A 27,829-nucleotide genomic window follows, 5' to 3' on the forward strand; every position below is an offset into this window, starting at 1 on the left:
GAGTGTCATATTAGGTTTTATTTATCTTAGAAAAATTACAGAACTGTGTGATTTATTTAATCTAATATAGCTCATGACCATAAATTACAGGAAAATTGAGGCAGCCTCACACAGTAAGATAACATGGAGAAATCACAATTATTCCCAACAGTTTATTACAAGGCAGTATATAAAACCTGTATTTTATCTTGTGAGTGCCCAACTGCATTTAAAATCAGGCTTACCTGTCTTCTCCTGAAGTTGTCCTCTTCCAGTGAAATCTCTGCGCAAGGATCACATATTTACAGAATTTCTCTTGAATTTTTCTCTCAAGAAAAACTGAAAGCTCTTTAGAACATATGCTTAAGAATTGTTTCATAGTCAACAGATCATCCATTAGCAAACAGTGTTTGTGTGCAGTTTTAGCTAGCTACAGACACCGTTGACAGCCAACTTAATATCCAAAGAGAAGCTACTTGCTTTTGTCATTTCCTAGCAGATTAAGAAAACAAACAAGCAAAAATGGCATCAAAACATGAGGCAACAGAGATGGCCTTACACCTGGTAACATAACTTCTGCTTGCATTAGCATCCCCACAGTGATAATGGTAGATGTGTATCTACATTTCATTCAGATATTTTTTTGTCAGCAAGCATGAACAAATGACACCATCACCAACTATACTAATGTACTTAATATGTGCATAGATATTGCAAGGGACCCCTTTTGCTCTCATTAGCAGCACTGAGAGGAGAGCCGAGATGCAGTGACTTGCAGCTGCATCATTAGAAGAGATGAAGATTCCAAAGGTTTCGGTTTGGGGGTTTTTTTGGTGGGTTGGTTTTCTCCAGAAATACCAATATACTCAATTGTCTGACATGGACACAAAGACTCTTCTTCAGTGCTGATATCTCCCATTTCTACAGAATGGGAAAACTTAAGATCAATATTCTACTTCCAACGCTAGACTAGCCTATGACCTACAATGTAAGCAACTGCAAACCTGTGAACCTAAACATTTCCCAATTTGGTCACACAGAGCTCAACATTCCTCCCCACCTGGAAATAGCATACCCCCACCCCCAAAAAATTGTCAGTAATTTTAGTGTTCTCTAATAAGTACGTATTTAATGGTATAAGACTTTCAAAAACATTCTTCAAAGAGAGAATACAAAAGTGTTTTAGTAGGATATTGAGAACATTCACAAGCATACTATAAACCTGTAGATCTAAAAACCAAAGTTGAGAAGTGATGACAGCTCTCGTATGACATAGCCTCATTTGAGTTACACATATTAAAGCAGGAGTGATACTGGGAGCCCCTGCACTGGGTCTGACTTCCAGGAGAAAATGAGGACTAATATATAAAAACATTTACAGCAGCCCAGAGAAGCTTAACTGCACAATGATTGAAACACACACTGGTTCACAATATTTATTACAATCTATTGCTTTAGATAAACCTGCTGTATGATTAGTAAACCCAAACCACATTATAAGAACCAACAAAAAAAAAACCATCACAAACCACATCTCCGTAAAAGGTATGCAATGGAGGTGAACAGAGGCACAACCTTAACCGTGAAAGTAAGAGCACAATGAAGATCCTCATATGTGAATACAGCTCTCCTGGTAGCAGATAATGAAGGTCAATAAAAATCAGACTAACAGTTCTAAACATAAGATAGGTAAAAATCAGAGCAATATTGTTATATCTGTATACAAAGAATACAGCGCCTTTTTAAATACCCTTCTTTCATTCTCAATGACCTGTAAACACAACTCTCCCAAACCATCTTCCCTCTGTACCTGAACGAGTATATAAAGATCTATACAGAATGTGCAAATCCAATGTAAGTATTTTTAGGCTCTCTTCTTCAAATAGAAGAAATACAAGGTTAAAAACATTACCACCACAGATTCCCTCTACCCAGCCTCTGCAGAAAGACATCAGTAGCAATACTGCCCAAGACATCCAAGTACAGAAGTAGCAAAACACTGGACCAAGAAATCCCTAAGAATGCATGGCATATGAACAATAAATACAAACACATGTGGAAAGGGAAAAAACAAAGTTATCAAGGGAAACTATTAACACTGGCAAATGAAAGTGAATTAGGACTTGTCAGCCTACAGCAGATCTGTTCCTAAAAAACACTCACATAACAATGGCTTAAGTAAACCTATAATGTTAACTGAGATCCAGTTACACCGTAGGCAGACAGGTTTTATTCATCTACTTCTTGATTAAGAGGCAGTATCTGGTAGTCACATGCCATGCTCTATACTATTTAATAATTACATATTTATAAGTATTGCTAGACCAGGATGTTGGCAGTCAGATATCCAGCTATTGGGTTATTTGCTACTGCTGCCTTTTCATTACCACTGCACAGATTCTTTCTGCACCGATCAAACCTTTTAATATCCCTCATACCAATCTGCTATAGATTAAAGTTTGTGGAAAAATAAGTTAGACAAAAATATTACAGCCTACAAGGAGTATGTTACAATCTAGTTTTTGTAGTTAAGACTTCTGGCCCAAGAGTAACTTAAGAACAGTACCAGCCTGAGCAGAAGAGTTCTAGAGCATTTAAAATAGAGAGATGTTGAAATAGTCTGGATTTTACTTCAATGCTGGAAAGTGAACCAGAGACCGAAGAACTTTGTATACACACATCTCAAGTGTAGTCTAGAAGCTCAAGCAATAACTATAGTTCACTCCCTTCAGAAGTTGCTTTACAGAGTGTTCTTCTTTTTGGTATGAGTGCAGCTGTGAACTTCTTAGAATAGTCTCTGAGCTTCCACTCATGCTAAGAGTGAACATATTCAGTGCAAACAACACACAAGTTAATTCAATTTACAGCTCCCAAACTAAAGTAAAAAGAAAAAAAAATGCTTACTAGTGGTCTAGTTTGTCTGACTACCTCCTGTGGAACTTCTGCTTATCAGAAGGTCAGGTGATAACACTGAATATCAATAAAAGAATTCCTTTGGCCAGCATTTAAACATTCCCATTACTGAGATGAAAGTAAAATTGTATTTTCTAGGTCTAGAAATAGGCACAGAAGCCTTCTCTATGCCAAACACCTGGTGATCTCCACACAACACTGGTACAGCTGCAAAGACTTTAAAGGAATTTTCTTTTTTGAAAGAACTATTTACATACAAGGCCAAATCACAACATTGTCACCCTATGGAGGTAAGTTTTATAGTAAAACTTGACTTGTGGTGAATGCCCAACAGCTGTCTAGTAACTCATTCGCAAGGTTGGAGTGCAATACAAAACTCACTACAAAAATCAGTTTCTGTTCCTCATCTGAGTACTGAGAGGTTCGGTGTAGTTGCCAGCACTATAACAACATGGTTTAAGTCATTTTCTAGTAAATCAATATTGCCAGATAGGTAGTCATTCCACAGTTACAATTGACTGCTACTCAGTATAAGAGAACCTAGCAACAAGCCTCAAAAATCTGAGGCGCATCAACTTCTTAAGTCGTCAGTTCTGAATTTCATATGAATGTTGGCATTATTGACCATAACAAGGTCAGGTGTCCAATGTGACTTCTTTGGAGCAGAAATAATGCACAACTATTGCATTAGGGTATCGAGCAAATGCACTGTAAAGAGACAGAACACAAAAATCAACAGTCAATACAAACAAACAGTTTTCCCTATTGAAACAAGAACATCCAAATTGTGTCAGAATCGGAGAAAGATGCTTACAAGGAAGTGACACTTTGCTGTTCAAATTACAGCCTGAATATATTCTTGAGAAAACCAGACAAAAGAACTCTATGGATTTTTAAGAGTATCATTTAAAAAAAAAAAAAAAAAATCTATTTTCATTTCTATAGGCAGACTACTTGGAAGTCACTGGTAACAAATTAAAGACTGGGTGACATACTGACATGATTGACCTCCAAAACTTTGTGGAATTTAACAGCATTAGAAAAATCCAAGATAACTAAAACAATACTGCATCTGCAAATTTAAATTCTGATGCTACATGCTACGCACTAACAGCAAAAAATATGCACAGCAGTAAGTATATTTAGACCTATGTTCATTAAAATATTTTGGAAAAAGAACCTTCCCCTATCATTGTGGATGCTACTGACATCTCAGAAGGGTTCACATCAATAAGAGAAACAACAAATAAGCTAGTCATGTGACATTTCACTAGAGTTCAAAGAGGAAAAAGAAAAAGTGCAAATAAAATTTGCATTCTATACCAACCCGTAATTACCTACTAGGAATGGTACAAGAAAAGTTATTGGCATCCAGGTATCAAGTGAATTAGTTCTACTTTTAGATGTCCTAAGGTGATTAGGCTACAAAATGTAAATCAGCCAGAGAACCACAAAGCCATCAGATATAGAAAACTATTACACATGTATTTTAGTTTGAGATTCTTTATATCATCCTTCTTAATTCGAGTTAAGAAGCAGGTAGTAGGCAGTGTTCTTAGAAAATTTTCCAAATTCAGTATGAGAAGTTATGCCTTCTAGAGTTGTGAAGTAAGTCTTACGGGTTTCTGAAGGGATTTTATTCTCCTTTGTTGAAAGCAGGATTAAACTCTTGCAATAAACTTCACTGACTAAAGCTTTAATGTTTTCCCAGCCACCCAGTTAAGCGATGTAATTTCCAATTCAAACACTCTTCAGTTGCCACCCTCATACTGCTGTTCTCTCTGCATATATACACATTCCAAGTTTTGCCACATTCTTAGTTTAAGTGTACAAGATTCATATTTGATTCAGTTTCCCAAGCTTTAAGGCACATGCTCTCTCACCTGTTACCTATCTTCTTTTTACATACAGTGCACACCTTCTCCTCTGTAATAACGCACTTCACTTGCTGATGCAAGATCCGCTCCTCCTGGACCTACAGAAGAATGAAAAAAACCAAACTTGCTCAAAAAGCAATGCCACACCACTGCTCCCTTCTAGTCCGGTGAAACTGAAACCTGTCACAATGTTTAATTTTCAGTGGCTATATCTACATTAGCAAGTTGTACAGCACAAAAGGTCTGTAGAGCTGAGCAGGTGGTATTGAACACCCAACACCCACACTATATGAACTGCAGGATTTTACTTTCAGCTAGCCTGGTCCACAGACTAAGGCATTCTAATCACTAAGGGGCGTTCAGGTGAACTACTGAAGTACATCATCTGGTTTAGTTTATTTGAAAGAAATCCAGTCCATGCTGTCCAAGATCATCCTGCAATGCACACCAGAGCACAGTGAGTCCAGAGACTCACGGCAAAAGCACGCACCTCATCCAAACTAAAAGGAGTGTATTTGCCATCTCCCAGTAAAGGGACATTCAATTTACCTGATGCACATCTACTAATTTCAGGTGCACTACAGCACCACCTGGAGGACACACATCCCATATAAGGAACAGTTAATTTAAATACTGAACATCAGTTTTAAAACACCATTCCCATAAGTGACAGGCGGTGGGTACTTACCCTCAGGAACTCAGCATGGAGAAGATTCTTGAGTACTTGGTTAAATCTTTTCTTCTGGGCATTTTCTTCAAGGACCTTCTCTAAGAAGATCCGAATCTCACTAATCTGGGTATTTGCTGGGAGTAGGTTTATCGCCTGGAGCAAAATATACTTAGTTAGGAAAAATTAAAAACGAACAGAGAACAAAATAGAATAGAAATTGACACATTTAGCTTGACACTGTTAAAATCTTCTCACTTGACTACTCCAGTACCTTCTGCCAACAGTACAAACTGAGTACTTACAAGTCTTTCTTACCTTGGTGGTATCCAGTTTGCTGTGATGTAGTTCCAAAACCTGCAGAGCAGCCTGCAGATTGGCTTGAGGCTCCAGCACTTCCATCTTGATTGGTCCCAGGCAATGAACACTAGGCGGGGAGAGATACATCCGGAGCAGCGACAGATAGACCTGTTGCACAGAAAAGGAAAATTGTGAAACTACTGCATGCATCCACAATTGACAGTGCTGGTAGAACCCAGCAATGGTACTAGTAAGTTGTACCCATACCACTCAAAATTCTGAAGTGCTCGTTTAAACAGCTCTTATCTTAAAACAACAAAAAAAAAGTATCAATGATGCTCAAGGCCTTTTAAGACTTACATTCCACACTAAAGTTTTTCTATAAAAGTAGTTTTAATCACACCTCCCTCATCCTACATAACTCATTCATAATCTTTAGAAACCAACACTCCACTGCTTTTTAACATTAACTTTTCTGCAGAAGTATGTGGAATACACACACAATATTTTGTCTTCTGAATTCTATCACAACTTTAGCTACAGAGTATATGCTCAACTCCAGTGATAGGGTAACATTCTCAACAAATTAAAAAAAAATTTTAAAAGAAATCAATCATCTAGTAATTCCTAAATTCCAAGAGCTTATACATAGGTTCCTGTCCACCTACACAAACCCTGAAAAAGTATATACAGAGCATAAACTTTAAACTCCCTAACATGGTATGAATAGTCTAATACATCCTTACTGAAAAGGAAGACTGCAAAGATGAAGCTACTTACATCTTTGTTGCCGTCTTTGTTTCTGTCATAATGTTTATGGCAGTAGCTAGAACAGAGAAGAATGAAGTGAAATGCAGGGACAGTTTTGGAACCCAGAGAATCAGTCCACAGAAATTAACATTTAAAAGCTTTGATTACTGAAGCCATCCAAGTTAAGTGACCATACATCCAATTCTGATCAATTAATCAAGTTGCACAACAAAATTACACCATTTACTCTGCATTACAATGCTGGCAAAAAGGGAGGTTTTGTGCAAGTCTCCCATTTCCAATCGACTTAAAAAGCTTTCATGCAGAAACTAAATTTAATTCAGCTGTGTAAAAAAGGGAAAAAAGATGTCTCCAATCAATACATCATAGCATAAAAATATATGTGTAGATATATCAAATTATTGTATCTAAATCGCAAAGAGAAGCTGTTTATTAGTGTACACTGCATACCAGGCCTGAATGTCCTCTACCAGACATTTGCTGAAACTAGCTTTAAAAAAAAGCTATGTTGAACAGGTCTCAGTATTCAGATATACCTGCCAGTATCAGTTAATTCTATTTTCACCCAAGTACTTCAGATCCACTCAGAAGGTTCCCTGACACGATACATCTAGCAAAATGCCATATCTTTACTAGAGAGGATTCTGCTAACTGAAGGAGCTTAACTTTGCATCTGGGTTAGTAAACGTCTCTCAAGAGAGAAAGGAAGCAAAACAACATACAGGAGTTCACAAGCTAAGGACAGGTGGAAACAAAGAACTCACTGATGAGAGTCATATTGCTCTAAAGAGCAATGACAGAAGAGCATGAAAAGGTAAGCCTCTAGGGTTTGGCATCATCATCTGTAATGAACAGATACCTGGAAGAGCCTAAAAGTCAAGAAAACATGGAAACCCAGAAGATCCTGAAGGCTTACAGTGTTCATACTTCACATATAGCAACATTTCGCTATACATCCTATCCACAGGGCAGTGAGTCAAAAAATAAAGAACTTCTTACTTTTCAGCCATGTTGGTGTCCTTCAAAATATGAACATAAATAAACAGAGCTTGCTCATGCTTCCCCATACGACCCAAGAGCAGAGCACGTTCTTCTAGGAGACCTAGTGACAGCATGAAGGATTAGTCAATAGCTACACAGAGAAATGACAACATAAGCTCCGTTAGCGAGCTAACAGAAGGAACTATAGTCTGAGCACAGGTTAAAGTTACACTGAGACTGTAAGTCTACTTCACACTAGTCTCAGTAACATTTCATTAGTTCTTAAGTAACCTTAGGATACAACAAACCAGATCTGTTGAGCAATTCAGGCTCATCAAAAAGTTAGGGTAAATATTTAAGTGATGGGAGACACCACAAGGTCTTAGGTCAAGTTACAGGAATCCTGCAGAGACTAGTAAACCCAACTGTGCCAGCAAAAACAGAGTTAGTATACACACCAGTGGCATACAACTACAGATACAGCCATCTTTTCTGTTTCTAGTTACCCTGATTCTACAATAAATGAGGAGGTTTTGCTGTACAATGCGATAAGCTAGGGTTTAGTTAGCCTACGGAAACTGAACTCACCATCAAAGGGGAAGTCACTAATTAGTCGACTAGGCTCATACCAGCTAGACTTCTCCAGAAAAAGTAGAAGCTTTTTGCGATAATCCCCCAAGTCTCCTCCTTCCTCCCCAGCAGGCACTGGAGTTTTATCTATATGGAAGAAAGCAACATAAGCTACATTAAGACAACTATTTCGCTACACTAGTACACAGAAGATGATAAACAAATCATTATGAGGAGGAACCAAATGCTGATGAAACTGTTATATAGGCTGGGATTCTGGTGCACCTGCCAAACTACTTCAGCTCCCTAAAACAACAGACTCAGTTATTCAAGACCCTTCCCTACCCTTAACATGTAGAATTCAGGGAGCAGTAGCTGCCATCACACTTAATCATGAACAAAGTGTCACTTGGTCCCTTAAGATCTCATGGGAGGCAATAAACTAGACTTCCCTACAAACCCACAACTTTTGTTGTTCCAGTTCCTTCATCACTAGGGATGCCTTCTTCTGGATATGAGCAGGGAAGGCTTACAGCAATACACTGCAAAGGCTCCCCTGTGCTGTCCCATGCCCCTAGTCTTCCCACCAGAAAAGGCTAAACATACCTGCAGGGAAAGAATTGAGATATTCTTTCATTAAGCCCTGCACTTTCTCACAGTACAGCTGGATCAGACAGTTGTGAAAGTCTGCACCGGTTTCTTCCCAGACATGAATGATGTGTTCCTGTAAATACATGTTCAGGTTCAGTTACAGAAATTTCCTCGGGGAAGTAATTAGTTATAAGCAAGCAGCAGTTCCATGCTTGCCTTTACCAAACTTGACTTCAAGATTTTAATTATTTTTTCTTTGCACAACTTATGGCAAAGATAGCATTCTCTGAGACAGCACCAGGCTCCAACACCTGGAGAACTAAAGCCTTACATGTAACATGTTGTCCGGAATGCAATGCGTCAGTACAGATTGAGCTCTTACCAGATAAGGAATAGTCAAGCTTTTAAAATTTTCTATCAAGAAACTGAGCACTTTGTCTCGTGGCAAAGCTTCCACTTCAGGGAGGTCTTCTGTAAATATCTGTTAAACAAAATTTTATTCACAGAATGGTGATTTTTTTTTTTTTTTTTAATTTAAGTGCCAAAGTGTATTTTCTGAGACACTGAAGCCCGGCATATCATCACATATGTCCAAAGATAAACACAAGGAATAAAAGAAAATCTGAGCAGCTTATTTAGGCACTCAGAAGCTACCTCACATCTGAAAGGATTAACAAACATCCCCACCTTAGTTAACACTTTTATGGTGCCCAACACTTCCCAAATATAGGAAGTCAGTTCTATATGAAAGGGGAAAGGGAAAATAAGAAAGGCAAATTAACATTTGACATTTAAATATTCAATCAGGCTCTTGCGCAAAAAGCATGACATCAATAACATTAAATGTTGTATCAAAGGTTCCTAGCTACTTATTACAAAATAAGGTATTCCAAGAATGGAAAGCATGAGAAAAACTGAAAGGCTGTCCTGCTCTATCTACTGCTAATCTTACCACAGTACTGAACATAGAAAATATAAATTAAATATATAATTTGATTTAGCATTAATACATGGTTTCTTACATTGAGTTCTCCCAATTGCATACACTGCACTAAGAATCTCAATGGCAAGCTGCCTGTTTCAACCACACTTACCTTCAGTCCATCTTCAGGAAAATCTCTTAGCACCCAAACAGAGTAGGAAAATACCAAGTGCAAGTTCTCTGTGCCTGGAACACAAAAAGCAGCAGTGCTCAGTGTTAAAATCCTAAAGATCTATCTACTCCCAACACAACTAGATGCTTTCAGACCCAGCAAAGCTTACTTTACAGGAAGAATCCGGTTTGTTTTTTTTTTCCCCACTCAAATCTAGCCTGGAATGTGTGATTTGCTTAAGTCACAATTTCACTACTTCACAAACATAATTTTAAGAAGGAACTAGAATTAACTCAAATATTAAGTGCTACCAAACGTAAACAATTCAGACCAAAACCAAGCTCAGTTGTCTTAATCACATTCCAAAAGTCTTCCCTTACAATTTGTTTTTACTAGGGTAGAAAAAAAGACTGTACTTTCACTTATGTAATTTCCTTCAGTCCATTTCCAGCCTGCCAGTCTAATGACTTCTATAAGCAAAGGGTCAAATACTTCGTAACAAGTAGTAAAGCATCATAGTACTGAAGTAACTGGCATAGAAACTACATGACAGGTAACAACTTTTCAGCTTTTAAGAAAATTTAGGACCTGCCTCTTTAAAAGAATACCTTCAGTTGAACAATTTGGTTCACAAAGTTTATAAAGCATGTTAGGAAAACAAGACTTTCCCCCACCCTCCTGATCAGAACCCACCGAGGCATTCACTGCCCGAACAATGCAACAACATAACTATACAAGAAACAGAAACCTACGCCAACCCTATAAAAAGGCAGCCATTGTTTGCTTTTCTTCATCCCACGATATCATCAGGAGTTAAGTTACTTTTTAAAATATTTAAAACAAGCAGCATCCTCACAGTAGCACTATTTTAAAAACCAGAAAATGAGTGCTATGAAGCAAAACAATTAAAATAGCCCCCAGAAAAGCCAATTGCAAAGTTTCAGACACAAAACAGTGACTTGGCAAATGGCACTAAGGTCACGGGTCTGAAATTCTCTGACCTTCAATTAACTTTCTGAATTAACAGGACATTGTATAGTAATGGGTTCGCTAGCCTCACTGAGAAAATTTAAATAAAGGACAGGACAAATCACGGGAGTAAGTTCTCATGTAGAACAAGAGACAGAGAAGAGAAAGTCTTAATTCCTTATAAACAAGAGTGTGAGAATAATTAGAACAGCTCCTTTCCAAAACACTGATGGTTACCTTTGCTGAAATCACAACCAAATCAAACACGAAGTTACAACCTACTCAAAACACTCAAGATGGCAGAAGGAGAGGAGGAACTCATCAAGTAACTACCAAAGCTTATAGATCAGAACACTAAAAGGCCAACATCACATCACAAAACAAAAAAAAAGGGCTCCCTCAGCACATAACATTCAGCTGCGTGGGGATTTACACTGAAGATCACAGGCAAGAATGTTTTGTGCTGCTAGAATTAAAGCAGGCACCGAATTTCTAAACTTTCTCAGCAACAGATCCCTAATTTAAATATAAGCTATAATACAAAGAAGTTCTGCGTAACACTGTTTTAACAGATAAAGAATACCGTAATACAGAGAACTATCTACCACCCAATCAAATACATCATTCTCCTGTGCCTAACTCTGCACAGATAAAGTATATTTTTGATGGGCATGGCCAATCACATGGCCAAACAATTAATATTTGCTTTGATGCAATAAACAATAAGTGCTTACTCTGTTGACACACGGCAAGTATCAAACCCAAATCAGTAATATATTCTTGATGACTTAAAAGATCACAGCTACAAGCCTGGATAAAATATTCTATAATTACCTGAGAACTATTTAAGAATATTTCATTAAATGCCCAAAAACCTATAGACAAGAGATGACTGAAGAAGAGGTTCTACTTCACTCAGAATGTAAGTGAAAGCAACTAAAAATACATCCCACATAATTAAAATTAAAAAAATAATTTAAAAAAATCAATTATTACTTAGATTAGAAGCTCTTAACTACAGAAGCCTCACCAAAGGGGGAGCAGAGGGAAAAATCTGTAGAAACCACATAGTCTGAAATGCTTTTATCATCTCATTTAAGTGACTCCCAGAAATGACACTTATCAATTAATCAAGGCAGAATGGGTAGTGCAGTTAAACACACACACAGTATTACATTTCTGCTATTTACTTGGGGGGAAAGCTGCAAGTGACATTAGCATAAAACATTCCATTTATTAGCAATAGTTAACTTTCTAGATTGTTTCCACTGTATTTCATTACTCTGAAGTGAACAGACCCGAATATTCTTTATCAGTTTTAAAAGAGCTGAGCAAGAAGCATACAGGAAAACTGATTTTCAGGAGGGTCCTGAAACACCAGAAGAGCTCCAGAAGACTAAAAGAAATTTAGCAAGCTGCCAAGATTTTAGAAAAGTATTCCAGACAACTTACATAATTATAGGTCTTAAACATCAATTTCAGGTAAAACAAATGAACAGCTGACATAGGTAAATCGAGATGAATTTATCAAGTTGACAGAATTATTTTTTAAGTTAGATTAGAAGATCACTTCTCTTAAAAAGAGTGATGTTACCAAATGACACCAATGAATAATAAGTGTAAGAGAGAGACATGGCACAAACAGGAGAAGTCTCAATGTCATTGTAAGTAATGTATTATCATTGATTAAACATGTTGCTAACAGAAGCCAGGAGGAGTTCTTAAAAGAAGTAATTGTAGGAAAAAAAAGTTTGCCAACAGTGTAAGACTAGGACATGAACATAGGTATTTCCCTCAAACTACTCACTACCAAACTAGTAGTGTGATACATTTAAAGAGTTGTGCATTTAGAAATAAATAGTATTATTGGATGGGACGGGACTATTCTCAAAAGTAGCAAAACCGAAAAAGGACTTGGGAGTTCACAATGAATAGTCAACTAAGCAAGTTCCTACCGTGATGCTGTGACCAGCAACTACAACTCTTCGGTCATAACCTAGATCTACCTATACACAGAAAACAAAAACTTCATATAGGATTCTTCATCTCAGGAAAGATACTGCAAGACCCAGCAACTGGAAGCAAGACTTTCAGCTGGAAAGCCTAACCCAGAAGTTAAACTTTCCTTTTGTCAGTGATGGTAAATCATCACTGGAAGAAAACTCAAAATACTATGGCATATTTTCTACCAATGGAAATTTTTATCAGAAGTAAGGAATGTTTTCCAGTAAGATAGTCAAGTTTCAACAAGACACTCATGAACTAAACCTTGAAGCTTGCATCATGCAAGAAACCAGACAAGATGACAAGGATACCCTTTAGCTTGGTAAGTCTCTAGCAAGTCGCTGAACAGTAGAATAACCACTAAGCCAAACAAGAGTAACACCTTCACAAAAAACAATGCTCTCCTTCACACTCACCCAAATGCTGCAGATATTGCACCGTCCTCTCATGACCCTTCAGAGGTGAGTTGGCTTTCTTTGACTGATCCACCAGTACCTGTAATGCTTTCAGAAAAACAAAAAGGTTCATTCCTTTGTAACCACAAGTATCATTCCAACTTGAACCACAAAAAAGTGCATTTTTCTTGTTCTGCTACTGGAGGCAGAACAAAGTTTTATTTTAAACACATAGGCCAAACGGGTAACAGGAACAAAGACCGATTTAATCACAAGACAGACCCAGAAACAAAGTCTCTTCAGAACATTGCCTGCTCACTGAAGACAAGTTAAAACTCAATATTAGGAATACATGCTCCTGTCCCTTCTCCTCTCCCCACCCCAACCTCATACCTACCTTTCTCATGTAGACCTTTCTTCTCATACAGTATTATCAGCTCACTGTATTTGTGTGCCTTCTTTAGTACATGCTCACTCTCCTCAATGTGGCAGTGATTGTTCTCCAGACGTAGCAATGGTGCCACCAGTGCTACATTCGTCTGCAAGCAAGAGGGAGCACTTAAACATGCGCACCTCCTAAGTTTATAGTACAAAAACATGAGTTGGAATGGGGGGGGGGGGGGGGGAGAAGTCTTATAGCATAAGAAGTGACAGCTTAACATCTTAGATTAAGGCCCGTCTTCCTTTCCCTAATTTGTTGGGACAGAAAGAAAACAATATAATGAGAGCTATTCCCCCCCCTTCCAGAAGGGAGGTGAGCTTTGGAAAAACATCATGGACAGCAAAGATCATACTCTCCTGCATTTAACAGTACAAGGCAACATGAGAAGCATTCATTAGAACTTCAAGATACACAGGCAAGGCCACATTCTTCTGACTGAGGCAGCAACCAGAAACGGACACACCTGCTTTATTCCATTAAACTACTTCCTGACCAGTGAGCAAACCAGCTAACACCAAAGTTTCACAGACCATTTTTAGACCACAGACAGTTGCATGAGAATTTCTGAAGTAGCTCCTTATCCTCCTCAGACATTTCAGCCTGAAATTCCAACAGAGCTTGCATGGTAAAGGAAAGGCCTGTAGGTCAGGCAGAAACTCACATGGAGGTAACACTTTAACAGGGTGGTATCAATGATTTGTAGCAGCTTCTTTTTGGATTTGATCGTGGGTGTTCCTTCCATGAGCGGTGAGGTACTGGACTGATGGTCAGAATCATTTAGCTTCTTCACCAGCTGACTTCTCTTCTGCAGGACATCAAATGAAATTTTAACAGGAAAAAGCCATGGATTTCTCCATCCCACCTCAGCAAATATAACCTACCAAGTAAAAAGACTAAATTAAACCAATTTAATAACTTGTTTTAATCAATTGTTTCCTAAAGAATTTTTATTGTTACTAACTGTTCAACACATCACCTTTCCAACCACATTCAGGTGTATACATTTGTTTTGCAAATTTATAGTTTAGTGTGTTTAGTCCAGAGTCTTGAGAAATAGTCAGAAGGAAACTTGGTTAACCTGAACAGAGACATTTTAGAGAAGGCAGGAGACATTTAAAACATTTGGAGAACAATTTAGGTTTTGGACTACTAGGCACAAAAATTATTCTCCTTCAGACACAAGCTTCCTTTTAGTCTAGTAAGAAGGAATTCAGATTCCAGTTACAACAAAATAAAGAGGACAGGAAGTTACAGTACCCACCACCTCCTGTTCCACCTTTCAATGCATGCTTTTGACATGTCTCCTGGATAGAGTGCCCTCCACAATAGTCACCAAACAAAAACAAAAGATCAAGAGCTCAAGCCCTCTTCAGAAGGCCACTAGAAATAAAATAGCGGACTCATTCAGATCTGGTCCATGAGTAAGTTTTGTCCAGTCCTCACTAAAGTCACATGTGATGTCTTCCACATATCTGTGGGGCACCTCACATCTTCCAGTTCCCCTGCTTTCTCAGTTTCCAACCATGAAGACAGCCCATTAACACTAGCATGACAGAGCTGGAGTAGGCGTACTCCTTCCTGCAAAAAGTTAACCAACAAAGTATGCTAAAACTGAATAACCTTGCTCTAAAAACAGATATAGGAGCACTCACTTGAGTTAGGTAGTCTATCAGAGCTAAATGTGCCTTCTCCAGCTCTGCCCCAGAGAGCCCTGGCAGGGGGTTGGGATACTGTAGCTGTTTCCTGTAATCTGTGGGCAGGAGGTCAGGATACAGACCCATCACATGAGTGGGATCTAAGCAAAAAATAACTAGTATTAGTAACCATTCATAACATTATTTTTGCAAACTCGTAAATGTATGTAACCTTTGAGCAAGCTTAGCTTTCCAACAGAGTTGTTTGTAGTCAACTTGTATGTCCACAACGTTCCAGATAACATAATTTGCTTATTACAGAAAAGAAGCTAAAACAAGGCACAAGAAGCAAGAGAAAGACTGTTTCAAAGTCCAAGCACAAGAAGTTCCAACCTGTGCGCTTGGCACACCTGGAGGACAAGTCATTATTATAATCATCTTACTGCTCTTCTTGCAGAATCCCAGCATCACCAACTCTGACAATAGGACAGGATTTCTAGGAACAAGCTATGTTTTAAGAGATTTACTGTGCTTTTGAAACAAGAACTGAATAGCACCATCTGTAACTAATGAGCACCCGTTTTCATGGAGTTTTAGCAAATTCAAAATTACTGCCCTCTAATTTAAGTTCAAAGTATTTTGAGTTCTCAGTCCTTTTCTTTCATTGTAGTTTTCCAAAGTAAATATGATGTTAAGTGTCATCAAAAGTTGTAGGTTTAAATGCACAAGGGATGTGCTGTCAACATTAGAATAGTGCTTAAGACAGAGATTCTTCTATGGTAGAGTACAGTCTTCAGGTGTTCTTCCAATAATCCTAGTACGAACCAGAGGAATAGCATCAGAGGCTATTTTGACTTCCAAAACAACAGAGAAGTTTCCTGGCTTCAGTAGCTTGGTTCATTAAACAGGAAACAGGGTTAAGGGTCCTCAGTTTGGTCTGAGTCCAAGGATTTAGCAAATCTACAGATGTTCCTTATTTTTCATTCCAAGCTACAAGTAGGCTTTTGGCAGTTGCTGAAAGCCTCAACTTCAAGGGTCTGTGTACATGCTATGCAAGCTGTAAAATAGCCTACAATACAAAAATATTCTGCACAAATTCATGATTTAACTTAACTCACCAACTGAAGTTAATTAAGTACTATAACCAGTTTCACAAAAAAAGCTAAATAGCTGCCTAGGCTACTTGCCATTCACAGGGGACTGGTCTGCACAAGACATCCCTGTTTTAAAATAAAAATGAAACAGAAAACAAACAAAAACCCTCACACAATAGTCTGTGAGCTTCATTTTATTCCTCCTAACCCAGGTATCTCAATGCCAACCCAAGCACTTACCTGTACCAAGCTTGGCAAAAACTTGCATGGATTCATCAAAGCGCTTCTGGCAGAAGAGATTGAAGGCAAAGAGGTTCTTTATGTGGTGAATTTGTTGTCGCTTCTCACTATCTGAATCATCTTTCATTTCCTACACACATACAAATTAACGAACATTAAAAACTCTTGGGCCTCATAAATGAGAATGAAACACTACAGAAATAACAGGAGTATTATCCTTTGGAAAGAATATGAAGAAAAAGGATAATCTTCCAAAGTTAACACCTCTGATGGTGATTCTCGGATGCTATGCTTATTGTGTCACTGAGATAACCTGGAGGGTTTGAAAGCTACCTCTGGTTATTTATATACTCGCTCTATCACAGCAACTATCTCTTCACTCATTTGCCTTTTCTATTTTTTTTTTCCAAGTTAGCAATACAAAATGCAATTAATTCATTTTAATTAGTTCCAGGGAAGTTTCCAGAAACCAGAAAATCCTAAAACAGTAATAGCAATATATTAAACATACTGCTTCAGCATCTCTAAGAAATTATTACATTTCAGGAGTAATACGAAGGGCCATTGCAAAAAATCCTGGTCATTTGACAAAACAAAACACACAACTCCAAGCAAAACTGTTTACAAGCAGTCTGAAGGTAACTGATTTAGGTAACAGCTAAGAGAGATCATCTTTCACATACAAGATGATATCTCAACATCTAAACCACAATAGATCAACATGGAGAAATGGCAGCACAAAACTAAAATTTAAGTCAAAAAAGGCTAGAGTTTACCAGTTTGTGCAAAGCGGACAGTAAGGAGGTTAAACTCTCCAGACTAGCTACAGCCAAGCAGCAGGCAAACATTCTTTTGTGTACTTTTGCACAAGTGTATCCACTGCAAACCCAAAGGTTTTTGAGCACTTACTGCCAACTGCAAAGCCAACTCAAACTGCTTGTCCTGCAGAAGCTGCTGGATCTGTGTGGCTATGGACACCGGAATGAGCCGCCAAACAAAGTGATTACTTGCCACATATATAATATTTGTGCTGTGAACAAGACAAAAAGGTCAGTTACTAAGCTCCAGCACTGAGAAAGGAGCAATATCCCATCCAAAAAAAACAATCCTGGTTAATACACACATGGATCAATCAGATACAAGGGCAACTTGAGCAATATTGCAAAGAAGAAAGGAGAAGAATACATCTCCAGTGATCAGAAATTCCCAAAGACACTCAACTATCACTTACTCCTCAAGGTATGGCCTCCATCCATCTGTTCATAAAAAACAGACTGCTTCAATGCTACTTCTTAAGCTGAGGGAGTTAGAAAAGCTCTTCCTCTCCCAGTTTCTCAGAGTGCTACCATACTCTCAGACAGCCCAACAAAAGTAATAATCAGTTATACTCAATACCCTCCAGAGGTGATGAAGCGTGGTCTCTGCAGCTCAATACTCTGTACCAGCAGCCGGGGTTCAAAAGTACGGATCTCCACATACCTTGGCAGAACAGCAATGATATAGGGAGGCTGGTGTTCTATTAGTGAAACAAGTGAAAAATACAAGTTGATTGTTCTCAAGTATGCCTTGAAACAAGCCATGACTTAAAGTAAGGCTTCTCTTCAATTTTTTTTTTCCCTTGAAACGTGTCCCTTTTTTGCTTATTAAAAACAAAACTCAACGCCCAATGCTGACAGCAATTTGCTAATCACTACTACCAGGCTTTTTGTTCATCTTTCAACAGAAGGAATTTCTGTGGCACTCAGGTGCTCAGAAGAACTACAGTGCTTTAACACACTACCTTCCATTTCAAATCTTGTCCCTTTATAAAAGATATGCAATATGCCTATTTTCTGAGGAGGAGATAGGCATACAGACTAGAAGCAAAGAGGAAGAAACAAAAATAAACACATGAAACCTTCCACACTCGGAGTACAACTTGAAATACTTTAGACACTGTCACATTCCAAATCCAGCTAGTTTCTAAATACTGGGAACGTAACGATTTTGTCATATACAAAGGAGTAAAGAAGCAAATTTAAAAAAATTACTGCTAATTCTCACCCATGGCTATAGGAATATCTGTCCAATTCAAGGCACATTTCTGAGTACAGATCCCTTCTTCATTGAGCACAACTGTTAGATCATCTTGGCCAACTGCAACTTTTCCATCTGCTACAGGAGCTACCAATGGTTCCAGCTGCTTCCCTGTGGGAAACAGTTCTTTGATGGATCCTTTTCCATCCACCTAGGATAATACAGAAAATTTAAAAAATGTTTTTCAAAATAACCTTAATTTCAAAGCTGCATAAGACCAAAGCCAAAACCCCCCTAGAGGGATTTACAACCCAGACTAATCACTAACAGGACAAGTACAGTTTTAAAGAGTAGCAATAAAATTCTCTGCATATGATCATTTATCTTGCTTATACGTCATTTGGAAATAAAGATGCTTTTGTGTCCGAGATGATATATTCCTGTTACTATAACAGTAGCTGAGCACATAGTTCATACAGGTGTATAAAATGCATAGCACAGTAGCAATATCAGTTAAAGTGTCCAAACACTTCTTGGTGTAACCAGATTATTTCATTTAGGCCAAAACTTTGACATGGTTTTATTCTGGCATGAGGGAGCATTGCCACATAAAAAACTAAAAGCCAAGCAACCTGCCTACCCTTTTTCCCTGCCCTAGCCACTCATTCTTGTGGCCACATGCTGTCCAGGGAACTGAACGCACCCAAAAAAAAAAAAAAATCCAAAGAGTGTTTCATGAGCTGAGCTGACAACTCACTGCCACCAAAACAGAGAATCCTTCTCCTTCAACTCCAGCTACGTGTTCCTGCTGCTTCCCTTGCATTACAGCTCAAGCATTCTTATAAATCAACAGCTAGCCAGCAAAACACAATACCATAAAAATGTGTATTTTTTCCACCTATTTAGTGAAATGAAGCCATTCAAGGATGTGTTGGTCAAGCACCGGAGTCAACCCAAAGTAGACACTTGGACAGCAAGTCCGCACTCCGGTTGCTTGAGCAGCTGCACAACTACTCGTATCGCTAGAAACGGAGGAATCAACACTAGGAGAGGGCTGCAGAAAGGTATCACTTCTTTTGTGAGCAGTGTCAGTTTGAAGTGACTATAAAATTACTGTGCAGTTTTCCTGTCGACTACAGATCAGTGTTGCCACCCATGTACACACACACACGTGATGCACTTCATCTTCATCTCATTTTCCTGTATCATCAGCAGACGCCAGTTGTAAAGGCAGAAAAGAGAATCAAATACAGCTGTCAAATGAAGCATAGGTGGAAACTGTAATACTAGATTAACGACAGTAAGTTTAAAGACTTTCCAACTGAAACGATTACAGTTCAGCAAGAGAATCAAAAAAAGAAAAAATGGTTAAGCTCCACTGTCTGCCAGATAAGAAAATACTCTTGGGGTTTTTTTCCCCTTTTAGAGCTATCTCCTTTCTTAATACATTAAATAAAATGCAAGCTTACACAGATTGCTGCCAAACCGAAATATATCTTTTCCGATGCCTTTTTTTCTGCAAGAGCTTCAAATGCTCGTTTCAACAGTGATAAACAGAAGATCGCTTCCTGACAAAACATCAGTTTAAAAGGACAGACTTAGACTGCCCTTTCCAAAACCACATATAGCAAGAGTACCAGATGCTGTTTTTCATAAACGTCTGTTAGCTAAATCCCTGAGCACAGGAGCAGCCTCCATAGCATCCACTGCTATCCAAATCTTCTTAAACACCGCATTCCAAACCCCAGTCTTACCCGTATCAGGTAATAGTCTCTCTTGAAGCCTACACAGATGGAGTTTTCACACCAGGCCATAGACTTGGGTACATCAGGTACACTGAAGTCCCCCTGAGGAAAACAGGTTAAAACAGCTTTTCAAGAGAAAAGCAAAAGCCAAATCTGGCAACACAGAGTGTAACAGGCAGTCAACAACAACTGTTGTTGACACTGTATTCCCCACCACACAAGCCCAACTTCTGCTGGTCAAGGAATGGCAGTATTCAACTAAAAGGCTAGATTCCTGCACAGTAGAGGTGTGCTTTGAGTTAGCTGGTAACTTCTAGAAGAGCAGCCTAGCTGAAAAATTCGCTACCCATTTCCATTGGTTATTTTTATCATTCTGGTATTCACAACTGCAGTTGTCTGTGCTTGCTGTCAGTAACTACCTTCTGACTTAATGACATACCTGGAAAACTTTGTGTAGAAGTGGACCCACTTCCATAGTGTTATTGTTAGGTGTATTAGCATGCAGCCTCTATAAATGTACATCTCACTGACTTACACGTGTACCACAATCAGAACGTTAAAATATAGAACACAGCCTTTGATTTAATTTATGAAACTGTATTAATGCCATTAATTGTGATTTCAACCATGTATTTTCACTTTTATTTGCTGCTTCATTGTTAAATCACTGCAGAACCAACAGAAGACAATGTTCTGAAAGTCAGTAGTGCCTCCGAGTAATAGAGACTGCATAGCAAGCAGTAAAGAGCAACTACTCTCCCTGTTGAGACACGCTAGACTACAGAAACAACACAACTCACCTGGAGTTCATGGAACTCTCTGTCCTTCCAAAAATAAAGTTGTAGCTTCTTCCGCACTGCCACGCACATTCTCAGCACCTCTTCTCCTGTATCTGACTGCTGTGAAAATAGACAGGCCTAACTCATAGGCACTCATAAACTAAGAGGCAAGTAAGATAATACAAGGCCAAAAGAATCCTCAGCCTGAAGCAAAGCTGTCAGCTTAAGAGCAGCTTTGTTCATCCATGCCAGAATGGCATTCCCTAAACAAGGAAGCACAGAGAGAAGGGGGTCAGGATACTTAAAAATGAACTTTGGCAGGAAATACAAATTAAAAAAAAAAAAAGCACCAAAGACACACACACACAAACAGAAGATAAGCAGAGAGCTATCAGCCCAGCCCTGAAGACTAGGATAAATAGCTTGAACTCTATGCAGTATAGGAGAGGGGAGGAAATGGAACAATGCAAAGAATGTGTTAGACTGATAAAAACATTAATAGCTGTATAATATTCTAGCCTACTGGAAAAGTTTCCTGACAAGAAATACTAGCAAAGCTAAGTGCCTGTACACACAAACAATAAGGCGCTTTGGAATGACCAGATTTAAAGGTGCTTTGAAAGACATCACTAGTTTTAACACCTAGAAAACCCTAACTACTTATTAGAAAATATTTAATACTAACCTCCCATAGGGCAAAGAGATAAAAAGTGATGAAGAGCACTAAGCCATCTCTTCTGGTTATGAATAAGGTTTCTGAATGACATGGGTAGGCTAAGAAACTCACTTGGACAGAAATGAGTCATTTAATAAACCACAGATTGCTATACCTTATGGAACCATTTTATGGCCTGAATCTACCACAACTGCTGTGGGACTCCTTGGGCCAATACAGCTTAACAGAAATAAGAATGTAACAAAAACAGTGATGGAGATGCTTGGTGAACAGAACCACTGTGAGCTAGTACACTGGCAATTTAAGGGAAGGGAATGGCTTTTATATCGAAGAGGACCTTTCAAAAAGAAGACGACAGTCGAAGTTACTACAGGATAAAAGTGCCCTGAAGTTTTGTACCAGGAGGTTAAAGGCTACAATCACAACAGGCACAGGAAGATATCTTATGAAGCACAGGAAAAAAAATAAGGTGACTACATTAAAAATTGTTGCCTTAAGCAAAGCTTCAACATCCAGTAGGTACTAATTTTAAAAAGCACTAGTACCCAAGCAACTTGCACGTAACACAAAATTAACAAACCTAATCTATACAGCGACACAAAAAAGTTAACCTTATTACAAACAGTAAGGACATCTGTGCCATTGTGTTCCTCCTCTTACCTGAAGATCACAAGTGAAGAGAGATGCACCTTTTGCCTTGGAAACCGTGGTGATTTGTTGAAATGTCAAGAGGTCATGGACATAAATGTTATTTTCTGTTTTAAACAAAATTCCAATTATTATTCAGTATTTAATACATGTAGAGCTCATTGCTAATTCAAATAAGTTATCACATTTTATATTTACAGAAAAAGAACAACTTGTGAAACTAAGAGCTGCAAGAAAGGAAAAGGAATGTTTTCTCAAAAGCTGAAAAGTGCTAAGGCATATACAAATACAAGACAATAAATGCCGAAAAGATGACTAACACCAGCATTGGTAAAACTACATGACAGAACTGAGAACAGATGCTAACCAAGGAGAGGAAGTGGGAGCGGAAGGGACAGCAAACAGGCCAGAGCAGAGCAAGTTCATGATGGAAGATTATATGAACAAAGACCATTTTGAACTGGCTCCTGAAATTAGCGGAAAGTGAATGGTTGCAAATGGAGGGTGCTGTGGTCAAGTTTTTGTACGCACGAGGACGCAGGCAGCAGAAATCTACGCATGCTGGAGTCGGAAGAGCCGGGACTTGGAGATCATAAAGAAGGGAGTAGCAACATAAGCAAAAAAAGACATAGGAAGATCATAAGGTTAAACAAATATAGCCAGAGACAAGCAAACTTAGATCTTCCACAAGATGGTAAAAGATCACCATCTGCATATAAACTGAATTTGGTATAACACATCAACAGTAAGTTTCATACATCAAATAAGTTTGGACAGAGGTTTTAGCCCCTATCATACAGTGCACACACATACGCATGCATGTATGTATACATACACATGCCAATACAGTCAAACGATATGTATGCACATGTATATACACACACACTTTAGTGCACGTATGTATTTTTTCATTTTTAAATCACAAAACTTAGCGTTAATACTTTGTTCTCCAAGCTGGCTTACGACAAGCAAAGCTGCTTCTCAATCTATGCTGCATAATGCTTCCTCTGCAAAGTGAAAAAGCCTAAATCCTACACAATGACTTTTCAACAACTAGACTACTATGCAGGTATGTGGAAAGAGTGCCACGTTCAGCCAAGTAACTGCATCGAGAAGAGCTCATTAAATATTGTAACATTTTCTTCACTTACCTAATAGACTGACCAGAATTTTAAACTGAGAAACAACATGAATCTGAAAGAAAGAATTCTATTAGTGACTCCATTCATAAACTAAACCTCTGAACAAGGCTTGATTATAGATAGTCTAAGAAAATGCATCTTACATACTCTCAAAATAATGAAAACAGCAAGGTAGCTATCTATGCACAACCTTCCTCCAGCTATTGCAACCCCTTTCACTTACACCCAGTTTTCACAAGCTAGCACATACATCTTGCAACCTAAGCTGGTAAAAAAACGTTATAACAAGTGGTACGTTACTAGTGCAGAAATACCTCTAAAGGATATGCAGAGCGTTGCTGAAAAAGAATGCATAATCTTTGAAGTAAGTGCTTATATTGATACTCAGGAAAGCAATGAGCCAAAGTTCTCCAAAAAAAATGAAACAGTAGTAAGATTGGCAGTAGATAATCAGTTACTTTAGTTCTAAATTCCAAATAAGAGGAATTACATTCACATTCCTATAGCATTTTATCCGAGAATGAAATTATATATTACAGTCTGTTGGTGTAGTACCATCATTTTTACAAATATTCTCAGTCAGAGCAGTTGAAGATTTACCGTGAACAACAGCATTTCCATAAAAGCCAAAAATAAACCTGTAAGTTCCGATTCTTGGCTTTCTGCTTTAGCAACCAAACCAAGCTTATTCCTGTTATGGGAAGAGTGGGCAAAAACACCAGGCTGTGCCGCCCCTAGAAGAATCTATAGTTTTGGGGAAATTTTTTGTTAAGCTTAGCAGAGATTCCAGAAGTATATTTGATATTTCATTTCTTGGCTAAAATACTGGAAAACTGTCCCCACATCAAAAAGATGGCATTTCCTACCTGCTGAATCTTTTTTGAGAAGTTCTTGTTGGATTTCTCTAGTGTCACTTCAAACCTATTGCAACCTACCAAAAAGATTTGAGAGAGTATGTATGTAAACTGAAGTTGCCCTTAAATTTATGGCTGAATATATCTTACACTAAATAGGTTACAAAGAATTATGAAAGCAAACTTGGCCACTTAACACTAGAAGAATGACTCTAACATATCTGTGCTATCTTTTACTTAATAGCTAAATGCATCAGAAGGTCTTCTACATAGTCAGGTGAAAATTGAAATTACACTTCTTGTACCCATCCAAGGACTCCATCAATAGTTACATTTTTGCCTTGCCGGAATTTTAGATTATAAAAATTATATTTAAGTATTTTGAAACCCAGAGATACAAAGATACCCATAAACACTTTTTCCACACCAATCAAATATCAGCAATTTAAATTGCTAGGGAGCACATCACTGCAAAGTAGACAAGGAATAAACACTACACCACAAGGGTTTAAAAGGAGTTTTAGGGATAAAGACTTACAGACACTTTCTGATGACATAACCTCTCCTGGCATTGATGCAAAAAAGGGGGAGAAATTTACCATGTGAGATAAGACACTAGCAACTCGAGACTAGCATGTTCTGATTGGAATAGATGGCCTACAAGTTTCAGAAAAAGCAAGCTGAATTCAATCTCTAGAATCCAAGTAGCTACAAATTAACATCTTTCCGAGAGCTGATGAACTTGGAAACAGATGTTTGTTTTTTTCTTTCCTGTCCCACACGACACTACATTACTGTGTTCAATAATATCAGTTTCTACACAATAGCAGATAATGCGAAATACAAATCTGTTTAGTGAAAATCAATTTTAACTAAACCAAAAATAGAATAGTTCTATTTGTGGCGTCTCCAGGATAGACTATGAACACTTATGACTGTCAAAGAGGCAGGGAGAAGAGTAAATACATGACAGAACTAGTTAGGAGGGATCCCTCTTCCCCATCCCTTGATGCTCATGGACCCACTGAATAAAGTTGCTCTTTCACTAATCCAGTCCTTCATTAACAGAAGACAAACGTCAAATCTCTGGCAACTAGCACGTTGCACTGCTGTGCACACTGTATTCACAAAAATTACACTAACTTACTATAAATTCAAACATAGAGAGACCTGATATACAACATACTTTAAAACAGAAAAGAGGCTGATACTACTTGCTATCTTTCTTACACATCTGATAAATGCTATGTACGCTTTCACCAGAGATCCCACACAAATATTCATTAAACTATGTAGGAAAAAATCTGCAATTAAACACACTTGTGTTAACATCACTACAACCTCTTAAAGTGCAGGAAATAAAAATAACGTAATCAACTTTTTGTGCCATTCTTAAAATCAACTTACCTATGTCTTTCTTGATCCTGTAAAGCAGCAGATGTCCTTGTTTGGTACCAACAAGGAGCCATTCCTCTACAAAGACAGGGGAAAAAGAGTCTAATTAGTTTCAACAAAGACTGCCCTCCCCAGCCAAGTTACATTCATCAGAACACTTCGAAACTTGTTTCAAATGCCAAAGAGGACTTTCTGTGGCGGCTACACGTCTCCTATCATATCTCTGGTGGAAGTGCTCAGAAATAGCTTTCATTCTCAGAAGAGGACGGCCAAAGATCAAAGCAGTAAAACAGAGAGTATAGCCTAGACGTCACATCCCACTTGTACGCTTATAGAAAGGTAAAGAAGCAAACCACTTATAGATAGATAGATATATCCCACTTATACAAAGGTAAAGAAGCAAACCATTGCATTTTTTGTGCAATCAAAAGAGGCAATAAATTATTCTTCAGACATTACTATCTGCCAGAGAGGAACAGCACTACATAATGGGAAGAACTGTCAGGAAGAAAAAAAAAAAAAAGAGTTCTATGTGGGTTGGTTTGTTTGTTTTTCAATAGTCAAGTTTTTGTAAGAACTCTCTGAAACAGTCAGCTATGCCTGGAAGGACAGTGGCACCTTTGCTTAAATGACATTTGAATTATCTGGACGTCCAGTCATTTAAGATTTACAAGAGAGGACCTTTTTATACACAAACTCTGTGGCAGAGTTTCAGACTCTTCCTATTTACAGCATTTATAGCATACAAAAGGCATAGAATCTTTATTGGGTCATGAAATATGACTGAAACTCTTCCTCCTTGCTGAAGATCATATAGGAAAGAAGCATACACAAATATTTCTTTCTACATCTAGTACTCCCTCATTACCAAAGATACTTGTATTTTAATAAAATCTTGTTTCCTGCAAGACCTTTTTCCCACTATTTGGTAGAAAAGCTGTAGAGACAGAATTACACCTCCTTTTACACAACCATACCATCATACGCCTGTCGGTTTAGGCTTTTTTCTGCTTCAGCAAAATAAATGCTTCCAAAGAGATAAAAGATAAAAGCCTCAACACAGGAATAAACTATCTTCACATCTTCTCTGCTACATAACTTTAGCACAAACAACCCATGTTTAAACGTGGCAGTACTATTCAGGTTATAGTTTTGTTCTTAAGACAGATTAAAGGGGTCACAGTTCCACAGTGTCTGGAGTTTTTTAAATTACCAATTTTGTGCTATGGTAGTACATCTGATGGGAACTGCTCAAGCAGTTTGAAAAGCCTTATCAAGCCTTGTCATTACAACAGCTGGTGCAATCACCCGACCAAAATCTTGACTGTCAAGTATGCCCAAAAATATAACCCACGTTTATATACCATTAACACATGCAAACAGACCCTAAACCTAAGACTCGAACGTACCACTGGCTTTCCAAGATTAAGTTTACCCAAAACACAGGGAACGCTTTTTAGCGAGAAACTAGCCGACCACGGTTACAGCACTGGAAATCATGGCAGCCTCCTCCACAGCAGGGCTGCCGCCGGGCGGGCAGGGGCTGCGGGCGGCAGGCGACCGCCGGCACCCCCGCGAAAGGACCTCGGCCCCGGCAGCCCCCCCGCTGCAGGCACCGAAGCCAACGCGACGAGCCAAAACACGGGGAAACGCTCCCGCGCTCCCCGCACGCCCGGGCCTGCGAGGCTGCAGGGCCCCCGGCCGCCCCGGGGTACAGCCGGCCGCGGGCCGAGCGAGGCAGCCACCCCCGGCCCGCCGCAGGGCAGGGCGCGGCAGGGCCCAAGAACAGCTGACGGGGCGTCCCGGCCGCCCGCGACAGGGGAGGGGAGCGGCCCGGGCTGCGGCGCGGGGCGGCAGCGCCGCGGCCCCCCACGGCTCACCCCAGGCCGCCAGGCAGTCGATCTGCAGCGGCAGCTTCTCCAGGATCGGTACGTGCTCGAAGGCGTCGTGCATGGCGGCGGCTCCTCCGGGCCCGGCTGCCGCAGCGCCCGCCGACCGGGGAGAAGCAGGCGCCGCGGGAGGCTCCCCCTCCTGCGCGGCGGCGGTGGCAGAG

General features: G+C 39.0%; 1 protein-coding gene across 2 annotated transcripts; it reads right to left on the minus strand.

The window, feature by feature from the left end:
• On the minus strand, positions 1 to 27,829 carry VPS39 (VPS39 subunit of HOPS complex). 2 transcript variants are annotated; one of them, XM_076344665.1, is made up of 26 exons: positions 27,657 to 27,829; positions 25,789 to 25,854; positions 24,920 to 24,946; positions 24,394 to 24,458; positions 23,537 to 23,579; positions 22,398 to 22,492; positions 21,083 to 21,181; positions 20,292 to 20,384; positions 18,565 to 18,748; positions 17,917 to 18,037; positions 17,431 to 17,551; positions 16,522 to 16,651; positions 15,206 to 15,348; positions 14,215 to 14,358; positions 13,509 to 13,650; positions 13,133 to 13,219; positions 9,744 to 9,817; positions 9,032 to 9,130; positions 8,665 to 8,782; positions 8,077 to 8,205; positions 7,507 to 7,609; positions 6,517 to 6,562; positions 5,755 to 5,904; positions 5,458 to 5,592; positions 4,776 to 4,867; positions 1 to 3,600 (listed from the first exon to the last, which is right to left on the minus strand). In XM_076344665.1, the coding sequence occupies exons 1-26, from the start codon at positions 27,727 to 27,729 to the stop codon at positions 3,528 to 3,530; spliced, it is 2,652 nt and encodes an 883-aa protein (XP_076200780.1). In that variant the 5' UTR covers positions 27,730 to 27,829; the 3' UTR covers positions 1 to 3,527. The 2 variants fall into 2 exon arrangements, with proteins under 2 accessions (XP_076200780.1, XP_076200781.1); XM_076344666.1 differs by lacking the exon at positions 24,920 to 24,946.

This window comes from Aptenodytes patagonicus, chromosome 7, assembly GCF_965638725.1.
Source record: "Aptenodytes patagonicus chromosome 7, bAptPat1.pri.cur, whole genome shotgun sequence".
NCBI lineage: Eukaryota > Metazoa > Chordata > Aves > Sphenisciformes > Spheniscidae > Aptenodytes > Aptenodytes patagonicus.